This window comes from Gastrolobium bilobum, unplaced genomic scaffold (assembly GCF_033153095.1).
Source record: "Gastrolobium bilobum isolate Gb01-03AN ecotype WA unplaced genomic scaffold, APGP_CSIRO_Gbil_v1 utg296319, whole genome shotgun sequence".
Lineage (NCBI taxonomy): Eukaryota > Viridiplantae > Streptophyta > Magnoliopsida > Fabales > Fabaceae > Gastrolobium > Gastrolobium bilobum.
The window spans coordinates 3,123-13,995 of NW_026898334.1; the positions used below are offsets into that span (position 1 = coordinate 3,123).

Genomic DNA, 10,873 nt, shown 5'->3' on the forward strand with positions numbered 1-10,873 from the left:
CTGCTTCTTTTGCTTCTTTGGCAAAGCATCCGCATTATCCTTAGCTCTCTTTCTTTTCTTGTCTTGAGAGGTTGATGCCAAGTGAGCACTATTAGTCTTCTCTCGTTGTAACCTCTCTTCCTCTTGCACGCAGTGAGAAATGAGCTCAATAAGAGTCCATTTTTTTTTTGAGTGTTATAACTCACCACAAATTGACCGTATTTTATAGGAAGAGAGATAATAACTAAGTACATGAACAACTCAGAGGGTAGCTCTAACTTTAATGCCTTTAGTTTTCCAGCAAGATTAGACATTTCCATAATGTACTCCATTATGTTTCCCTTTCCTTTATACCTCATGTTTATGAGTTTGGACATGGTTTGACCAATTTTAGCCTTCTCATTTCGAGCAAAGTATTGCTCGAGTTCCTTCAGAAACAACTTGGCATCAGTAGTCTCAATAGTCGAGCCCTTAAAAGCCTCCGGAACGGAACGTTTCATGATCATCAAACACATGCGATTTGAGCGTTCCCACTTCTCAATTTTATCCGTGTTTGGATTTTCCTGAGTGGAAGTGGGTTTCTCAGTCCTTAGCGCATTGCCGAGATCCATGCAGCCGAGAACAATTTCCACATTCTCTTTCCACAGCTTGAAATTTGCCCCATTAAGCATTGGAAGCGTATTCACTTGAGCAACATAATTGGCAGCAGTAACAGAAACTGTCTCCAGAGAACAAAATAAGATAGCATACTAATAACATGTCATATCATATATATATTCAAACACCATCATAAATAAATTACACACATAATATAGACAAATAATCCGAAGTAAAATGAGTTTATTATAAGATACCTAGCACAACATTAATATTTAGTCTGTGGACAAAAATATCAACTTGTAAGTGGTACTCTTAATGTAGTAATCAAACATTGACAATAAGTCCTGTCAAATCATAGCCTTCTTGTGGGCCGATTATGAATTACATGGAGAATTCTTGATAATTGTCACATATTTATTACCACAGGTATGTTTGTTACTTGGCCAAATAATAACCTTCCTGTGGGCCGATCACTATCCGCATAAGCAATAAACACACACATGATCACACAACATATGTTATTTGGCCAAACAATAACCTTCCCGTGGGCCGATTATTATTTGCATAAATAAAATATATTTATATGACCAACCTATTTGAAATTAAATTAACCTTTATAAATTTGGCCACTGTGGCGGCTAACAAATCTATCATATTCAATTTCAAATAGAAACCTTTAAGGATAATAAACACATTTAAAAATAAAATAACAACAATAAAGAAAATTATTCTTTATCAATTCTCAATGTATATATATATATATATATACATATATATATATACATATTGTATCAATATATCATTATATCAATAACAATAAATACCTTTTCATTATAAGGCTTAAAAATTAATGCACAACCGACGCACATGTAAGCCTTTTCAAATGAAAGCTTGAAAATGATGCACAATACCCAAAAATTTAAATTTGGCTTTTGACAAAGAATATCAAATCTAAAAGAAAATCCCAAAACCAAAGACCTTAAACATTCGATTTCTTTCAAACTATAAGTCCAAAACATTCTAAGAGAATTCATTGCTCATTCAAAAAATTCAAACAACAAAACCTCATCGATTATAAAGCCAAAATTCTTCCAAACATTCCATCTATTCACAGATTCAAAATTTAAATAATAAACCCTTATTAAACTGCGAATCCTAGATTTTCTAAAAAATGTAGCTTTTGTTTCAAAACAAAAAAAAATCACCGTCAGGGAACAAAAATAACACTACATAGCTAATACAAAAAAATAAGATGGAACCCACGTTCAAAAATAATAATAAACTTTATGCCAAAAGACAATAAAGCAAAACTTTTCATGATTCATCATATATAAAAATCACAAAACTTAATTCCCTCATAATTCAATATGACGATGGCTCTGATACCAATTGTTGGAATTTTTAATTCCTCTAAACCTTTTGGTGATAACTATCACTACAAGCCAAGATCCATCATACCAAATCATAAAGAAATAAAAACATAAACGTGGAGGCATACCTGTCTCCATTGCAGCGGAATAACTTTGATCTTGTCTCTTGGGTTTGTAGTCTTCCTCAGTCAAATCACCCTAAAACCGAATTCCTTAGTGTGTCGTCTCTCTCTTGATGGGGAAGAGAAACTAGGGTTGTTGATTTGACGTCTTGGGGACCATAACCCTTATAGTGTTTTTATCTTTATTGTTGGGCTAATAAGCTTCCATTATACCTAGTTGGCCCAACACCGGTATCCACTCATTCAGCCCATACTCACTTAGGAATCTATTTGGGAATATTTAACTGATCACTTTAATTTACCCAATATATATAAATAGCACAATATAATTATTAATATAATATGTGACCCACAATAATTATTAGAAAATATAATTTCCTAACATTATCAACATGCCTTGATGGCGTTGCTTGATAAACAACACCATCTTAGGATAACCCTCCATCAAAGCCTTTTTCATTGCGAATCTCAAACTTTGAGGTCAAGAGAACACTCAATAGACCCAAAAAGCTTGGTAGACATAAAGAATACAGAAAGGTTTTTCGATTTTTATAAAGTAAAAGTAAAGATCGATTGTATGCAGCTTTATCCATGTACTTTTATAAAAAGACTATTTCTTAGAACCCATATTCTTTTAATCACAAAGAAATAACTTTACTATTGCTTCAAGACTCGCCCTCGTGCTCGCGTGTATTCTTTTCTCCAAAAGCTGAAACTATCCAATAAGGACATAACTCCCTATCACAAAAAGCTAAATAGGATTCCTCATGTAGACAAAGTGCTCAGGCTTCGGTCTGGCATGTGTTGAATCAGTAAGAGCAGGCCCAAGCGCATAAGTATTTTGCAAATAATGTAGTTGAATGGTATTTACTTGTTCTAGGATCTTTTAGTTTTTCCTTGAAACGTTGGATTTAGATATTACTTTGGGAATCTTTAATCGTTTCCAAAAATGACAGCAACATACCATTTTTTCTTTCTCTCAAAGAATCATATAAATAGAAGGTTGATTCCCTCGTATACACTTTGAATCGAAATAGTTTTACCAATTCCTCCGAAAAGTAAATTGAGGAGTTTTACTGAGATGGATCGAGTCAAGCTGGGTCACCAAGAGTTGATGAAATGGGTTTAAAATGTTGTATTGATGGACCAAAGGCAAAATGGGCTGCTAATATAGAGAATTTGGGCCAACAGGACTGAATATTGCTGATCCAACTGCCAATATCTTTTTATTATTATTTATATAAAAATTAAACGTATGAAATATAGTATAACCCACCCTACTCTTCAATATATCAAGTTAGCTGTGGTCACTATGGTTCTGTATTTACTGTTAGTTGGGTGAATTTAAAAACTGTGTTACTACCCTTTAGGGTACAATTAAGTATCCCCGCAGATTACTCAAATTTACAAAGTTAACTTTTTTTTTTGGAAAGCAACGTTAACTTCTGCACTTTTAACAGGTTCAAGTTAAACAACCCCAAGACCCAAAAAGCCAAAAAAAAAAAAAAAAATGTTAAACGGATACTCCTGATTCGTGACACACCTAAAAGGAAAGAGGTTGTCACCTAGCAAGATATACAGCTACTACACTGAAGTTGAAGAGATTTTTGAACCATTTCGAAAGATCCAGTGATATGATAGGTAAAAGCTCATGCCCAACGGTTCCAATCCCTGCAATAATGCTTGTATAACCTAACAGCTGCCTGCTTCTTTTAGGTACTGCACATCTCCTTTCCCTATCCTCTTGATAAGGATAAAGGAGGAGCAAAGAACAGATTCCAATGAGTAATGGAGTACTATATAGGTAGTGAAATTATTTACTATATTCATTCATTTATACACTTTGGATAACCACAAAGGCTTTCTGTTCTGGGAAAAGTTTTGCATTTCTGACTCAGCTCTCCTTATACTTTCAATGATGAGTTGAATTTTTGTGGACAGTTCCTCTGTTTGTTCCTCAACATTGTTTATGAAGCTGAGTAGTTTTTCTCGATATGCAGCACATAGTTGGTCTTGGCGCTCTAACTCCACAGTAAGTTCTTCAATCTTCTTATCTTTATCACCCTACAAGTAGAAGGAAAATTATCTTTTGAAACGCTAGAGATCCAGAGATCTAGTAAAATTGGAAAAGGAAATTGAAAAATAATATCATAAAAGAAACAAACAATAAAAATTTAGTAGAAAGTCAAAAAAAGGTTCTACCTCACAAGAATTCATTCTAGAGAGACCAAGAAGTCGAGATCATACGTTTAGCTTTCTTTTATACCAAAATACAGGAGTTGTTTATACCTTTATGTACGTAGCATCGAATTTAATGCAATAGAGCATTTAAAGCCATCCGCAATTACATCCATTACTTCCCAAATATCCACCCCCACGTTTTATATAAGAACATTTGGAGTAAAGCAACAGTTTGGCTTTGTGAACTTCTTATTTGACTATTTAGCTTTTATTATTAAATTCTGTTTACTTGAAAGATAAGCCATCTGGCCCATCTCTACCTCCTTGCACATGAAACACCAACAACAAACATAATCATTTACAGCACGTTGAAAAAAAAAATCTTTCAACCAAATAAAAAATAAAGGAACAAGATCTTTATAATATTATCTAAACTTACATATGGTATTTCCAATTATCTAAACCCACGTAGATCTTTTATTATTACTTAACTGAGAACAACCAATGGAACAACCATTTATCTTACTCAGAACCAACTTATAGGCAAAGTCATCCTACTCATGTCCGATAAGCCGAAATGAACAACAAAAAATAAATCGGTAAACTGGGAAACAAGCACCAAAAAGTGAAGATGTCTGCATCATCTCTTCATTATTCCTGTTCTCCAAGATATGTACCAAACAAACCCAATGAATATGAAATATAACTGACCTTTAGCTACAAAGGATCATGTTTTCTAGCCTATGTAGTATTAATGTTCAATCCAAACAATCAAAAGCTACATAAGTAACTCCATAATTCACCCACCACCAAGCATTCTCGTAATGAAAACTTCACTATGAATGAAAATACACTCAACAAATAGATCATCGCAACAGATTTGAATATCAAAATGGCCAGGTAGCACTATAATTCGAGAATGAAAAACTCATTGCTCATGTAGATCTCCTAGCCATCAATTGGTAACAGTCAAGATCCAACGCAACCTAAATCAAACTTCTAATCAATTGGTCAAAGGGGCTACGATAGCATTTCAATAATCAATCCAATTTACAAGGTTAAATTGTTAGGTGGAACCGTGGAAGGACATCATTGCAAAGATTTAATACACTTCACAACCTATTACCAATGTGTGTATGTGTGTGTCCAACCACAGGGCTTCAGGTAGGACACCTAAGTCTAATTTTCTCCTTTTCCAATAAATTTTCTACTGCCATAAAAAATAAGAAATTCAATCATATATTATGAAGGGCCAGACATCCAACCCAAAATTAGAATATGGGTTAAATAGTTTCTATTTTACTGTCATCTCAAGCTTGATTTCAATTGAAAGCCTCAGCATTAAACATGGCATCTCATATTTAAAAAAAAAAAACCAGCCTTACCTTTGCATATTTGTAAAGAGATTGTTTCCTAGATTCAAAATCATAACTTTTTAGTCACAAAGGAGCAGTTTTACCACTGCTCCAGGCTCGCCCTCTTTTACATGGCGTCTCATATTAATAGTAATTAAAAAAAAACCTTCTTGGTCATTAAGAATTTCCTTTTCAAGTGGCATAAACGTTTATTTTTGGAAGAGCTGGTTATTACTATAATACCATTCCCTACATTTGATTATTATACAAATTTCCCAAAAATTCCACACCTGTAAATATCAAATCAGCAGCATTTCTGAATAAAAGAAACCAGGGAAGAAAAATACTCCAATAACAGTTACTTTTCTTTGTCTAATTTATTAGGTTCTCTATGATATTTTATATGGTATCAGAGCTTCGTGTCCCGAGTTCGATCCTCGCTGCCCCCCACTTTCTATCAAGTGGAATTTCTTTGTTCGCACAGGTAGGTGGGCCTTTATAAGGCCTTGGGCACTCCCACCCTTTGAGCTAGCTTTTGGGGTGATGTATCCCAAGGTTCTTTACATGGTATCTATATGCTACAGCTTGAGGGGGAGTGTTAAGAGTGTTAGTGTTAATAGTGTAGAAGTCCCACATTGAGTGTGTCTCTTTGTATTCTTCAATTGGTTTGCTATATAATAGCACCAATGTTGTGTAGTTTAATATAACAAGGATTACTATCATTTCCTCTTGTATCTATGATATTTAACAGGTTCTAACACAAAATAAATTTCTAGACTTCAGCAATTTTACAAAACATTTGCTGAGACTTTGCAAGATCCAAATAAACAATCATAAAAATTAGCAAAAGCACAAAGCGATGTCTCAGGTTAGGAAAGATATTAACAAAACCTATTGAAATGATTATATCCAGCAATAAGTTATCAGCAGTTAAGTCCACACGTCTTGTATGCACAAATTCACAAACTCACTTGCAAAGTAGACCCATGAAAAAAAAAAGCGCGTCTCTATTGTATGCAACAATTTATATCTTACAAACAATGTAGATCTACCTCAACAAGTGGAAAGCTATAAGAAACGATTGCAGAAATATTTAAATGAGCAGAAAACTAACCTCTGAGCTAAACCCATTAGCTGTAGCAATTAGAGGATGGTTGTGATCCTTTATAAATCTTGTAACAACCCATTTTCCAGATTTTTCCAATTTCACCAAAATTGTTGCCTTGCAACCTTCTCGGGCACTTAGTCTAGGCTTTTTCTCTGGCCCAAACGTTCCCTTGTTATTTGGGGAGAATCCTTGTTTGTTACATCCAAGTCGGCGAGCAAGAGTCCTCCCATCAATTCCCGAACGTCGACGTTGCATAATGCGTACAACAAATCCTACCCGTCTAGCATATTCAACATAAAATTTCCTGGCAGTTTCTTCAGAGTCAAATTCCATTCCCACATATGGCTCTTGAACTTCAATTCCATCAACTATACTTATACTCTCTTCTAGACAGCTATGTTCTGCTCCATTTCCGTTGTCCAAATCCACTACCACAAGATCCATAAAAGTCTGTCCATGTCATGTCATTAAGATAAGCATTTTCAAATAGTCATGGTGTTTGATTTATAAAATTCAGTTCTTTAAATTAGTAGATGCATAATCAATCCATCAAAAGTATGTCAAACAAATTCGGAGAAAAACAGAGAATAAGTCCTAGTGCACATATATTTAATGTTTACTGAGTTTAGAAAAACATAAAATTTAAGTGTCTCCAGGCTATTGAGATATTTATTATCAGCTAGACCATAGAAAACAGAATCTGTGTGACAGTAAAATGAATTACATTTTAAAGAAATCGAGTCAAGTTCATATATGATACTACTAGTATATTGTATAGATAATAATAGTGCCAGCGGAAGATTAAATGGCTAAAACTACTAAGTCATAACTGTTAGAGAAGTATACAAAAACCATTAATGTAGCCTCACCCAACAGTTTAAGCTTTTAGGTTGAATTGGTTCTTTACATAGTATTAGACCTCGATGTCACAGGTTCAATCCTCACCGCCCCTACTTTCTCTTGTGGAATTTCTTGGCACAGGTAGGTGGGCCTATGCATTATCCACCCTTCGTGTCCAGTGGCTCTCGTGTGAGGGGGCATGTTAGAGAAATATATAAACCACTGATGAGCCTTCACTTAACAACTTAAGCTTTTGAGTTGAATTGGTTCTTTACAATAACAAATTTATCCAATGTCGATTCTCCCATTCCAGCCCATCCATCCCCCTTATTAGAGAAATATAATATAAAATCATTAATGCTGCAATTAAGTTGTTAGGTTAAATTAGTTGTTTTACATGATATTAGAGTCTTTGTAATCGAGTGGTCACAAGTTCGATCCTCATCACCCTCATTCTATTAACAAATAATTAAATATTATGGAGTCACTTCCCCCATTTAGGTTGAATTGGTGCTTTACATCCACATTTCTCTTTGGGGATGACAAGACCAAGGAACTTTAATAACCAACAAAGGAACTTACATAAATTGCCAATACACACAAGTACACAAGGTTTCTATGAACTTCTAAAAGAAATGATAAAAACTAAGCCTGTTAATCCAAAGAACCATGGAATCAAAAGTACAGAAATGCAAGTTGTTTTCATTAATTTACATTATCTAAACAGAGGACATAATTTAATGTTTTGTGATTTTCATTTTGTTTCTCTTCTTCAAAATTTTGGGGAACAAATTTCTTAATATGCTACAGCTTACAAGCTTTTCTTTCTCTTGATACTCCTGTGCCTCAACTTAAAAAACCCAGGATTGATTGTATGATAACTAGTCAGTAGGCAAATTATTCCGACATAAATTCTGCCAGCCAAGCCCTAAGCTGAGCATCCCATTTGTCCAGTTGAAGCAAGCTTACTTATGGGTGGTCATGGACTCATATCAAGGTTCGACAAGATACCACGCCTGTCCGTATTCCTTCTCCACCTAAGAGTCTATAGATTAGAAACCCTGTATTTGCCAGCTCATCATGATTAACAGCTGTGAATAGAAAGGGGACGATACATTTCTACCTTTTCTACCAATTAAGTCATGATTTTTCAAGCCAATGCACTTACAACCTCGATATTATTATTTGAAACACTTAATGTCATAATTGATTGTAGATCAATATGCCCCGCAAAGTAGCAAGTTATTCTGCAAGCCTCATTAACTGGTAGAACAAGGGAAGGAATTGACAATCGTTATTATATTGGGAAGAAAAAGAGACAGGAGGATAACACTCACAAAGAAAGACACTGGCTGATAGAGCTCCGAGGGCAAGCCCTTTACAATGAGATTAATCTCACTCACTAGAAGATAGCTATATAACTGACTGACTATTCTCGTAATTGAGTCGTCTATATATAGACTATTATTGACTCCCTGCAGACTCAGATCAGCCTCATTTTGCCAGTATTACCTCCTTCCATAATCTACCAATTATTAGGTCGATTTGCTCCCCTGCAAGGACTCCTTATTCAGCCTTTTTTTACATCCTTCCAAAAACTATCAATTCCCCCATTTTAGCCTTTGTTCCGTTATCATTCAAATCATCCCTATCATAACATATATGAAAAAATTGGTTATCCACTTCTGAAGATTCATACCAGCCCAAATTATGGGAGACCAAAAAGGTAGGTCTAATTAGTAACACTTTACATAAATGTGGATTTATCTTGCCAATTCAAATAGTTGGGTTTAGTATCTAAAACTTTATCAAAAGTGAGTAAATTAAAAAGGCAGGGATCATTCCATGTTTGCACCATCATGGAGTTGACATTGAAATGATACAGGTAATGATTGGAATACTTCAAAGTATATTTGAGCAAGGTTGATGAGGCCAATACTCTTTCCTTTCGGAAAAAACATTTCGGCATGGTTATCCCAGAAAACAACATAACTGATTTCATGCAAGCCAAGGCTGAAAGTTGACCTGAAAATCCGAATCTATTATATATTCATGTGTTTGAATTTATAAGGAATTGTACCAAAAAGAAAGTTCAGAATTACAGTCGTGAAATTTGAGATAAGCCCTAACAGAACCACTATGCAACAAGAACAACTGATGTCTAGCAGATATTTAGTTATATATTTTTATCGAAAAATAAATTGATTAAGAAAAAGAGAAGAAAATTACAAGAAAATTGGAGGATAAGGGATCATCCATAACATAAAGAAAAAAAAAAAAAAAAAAGGGGGTAGAGAAGAACATGACCAAAACCCAAAATCTCCACTTCATACTGTAACCAAACCCAACTTAATGTTTTAAATTGCTTGGATGGGCTGAGTTAAAAACTATTTAAGAGAAATATTTATTCTTCACAATCTCCCACATTTCAACTTCTAAACTTATCTTACCACAAATTACAAAATCCCCAAACCCCATAGTCATTTTGTTCAGGCATGGACCTTAACATCTAAAGCCTGCCACAAATCTCTCATACTTCATCATCTTCTAAGATGCACTCATGCTCTGCCTCTATTATAACACATGCCACACTCTTATGTTCTTCGCAAATACAATTAAATAGAAAAGAGGAAAAGCAATTTATTAATTTATTTATTTTGACAAAAGCCAATTCTAAAATCTTAAGAGACCGTGAAAAAAAAAAAAAGTCTTTTTGACTAAGAAATATCATAACACGCACATATATATGTATAAGGGCTTCCCTATTAAGAGACCATGGTTGGTAAAGTGCAGAAGTTGCAAGAGTAAAAACTGTATAAGTTGTTGTTTGCGTTCTTGAAAAATAAAAAAACTCTGCAAAGAAAAAGCAAAATAAAACAAAAACAGAGATTGCGTAACTTACTGTGAAACAGAAGAGGGTGCAAGATTTGGATCTTTTCACTGTGTCACGTTTTGTCGATTGTTTGGAGCTAAGTTAGAAATAGAAGAAATCGGAAGGAACTACGAAGAGAGAAAATGATCTTGTATTATTGTCTTTTGTATCGTATGAGCATTGTGTAAGAATGAAACGAAGGTTTTCGGAATTCTGTTTCGGTGCAGCCCTTCTTGTGGGAACCAATTAGAAGTTGACACGTGCGTGTGTTAGCCGGGCCCACAACTTCTTTCAATTTGCATTTGGGAAGTGTTCCAAATTTTCTATTCCCTCTTGATTGATTGAATTCGTTTTGTGCCCATTATTACTTGGGTATGCTTCATAAGAATTGGAAATCCAAAATTTAAAGTGGAGCTAGATTACACTAGCAATAGAGGTGGCAAAGT

The 10,873-nt window shown here is 34.5% G+C and overlaps 2 protein-coding genes across 5 annotated transcripts; both read right to left on the bottom strand.

Annotated features, from left to right (window-relative positions):
* Nucleotides 1–231: 231 nt before the first annotated feature.
* Nucleotides 232–2,531, bottom strand: LOC133314967 (uncharacterized; the record flags this gene model as incomplete). The annotated part of the gene is made up of 2 exons (XM_061516512.1): nucleotides 2,468–2,531; nucleotides 232–697 (listed from the first exon to the last, which is right to left on the bottom strand). Coding segments are annotated over exons 1-2 (530 nt in total), but the record flags the coding sequence as incomplete, so codon positions are not given.
* A 1,103-nt stretch (nucleotides 2,532–3,634) lies between these two features.
* LOC133314968 (protein FAR1-RELATED SEQUENCE 5-like) lies at nucleotides 3,635–10,597 on the bottom strand. 4 transcript variants are annotated; one of them, XM_061516515.1, is made up of 4 exons: nucleotides 8,893–9,121; nucleotides 6,722–7,165; nucleotides 3,912–4,135; nucleotides 3,635–3,814 (listed from the first exon to the last, which is right to left on the bottom strand). In XM_061516515.1, exons 2-4 carry the CDS (start codon nucleotides 7,157–7,159, stop codon nucleotides 3,808–3,810), a joined length of 669 nt encoding a protein of 222 aa, XP_061372499.1. In that variant the 5' UTR covers nucleotides 7,160–7,165; nucleotides 8,893–9,121; the 3' UTR covers nucleotides 3,635–3,807. The 4 variants fall into 4 exon arrangements, with proteins under 4 accessions (XP_061372499.1, XP_061372497.1, XP_061372500.1 ...); XM_061516513.1 differs by lacking the exon at nucleotides 8,893–9,121 and adding an exon at nucleotides 10,458–10,597 and having other exon boundaries at nucleotides 3,635–4,135; XM_061516516.1 differs by lacking the exon at nucleotides 8,893–9,121 and adding an exon at nucleotides 10,458–10,591 and having other exon boundaries at nucleotides 3,635–4,135; nucleotides 6,722–7,143.
* Nucleotides 10,598–10,873: the final 276 nt, after the last annotated feature.

Coding starts and splice junctions, on each gene's coding strand:
- LOC133314968 (XM_061516513.1), bottom strand. CDS start 7,159: ATGGATCTTGTGGTAGTGGATTTGGACAACGGAAATGGAGCAGAACAT. Junction 4,136..6,721: donor CTAATGGGTTTAGCTCAGAG/GTTAGTTTTCTG, acceptor TTCTACTTGTAG/GGTGATAAAGATAAGAAGAT.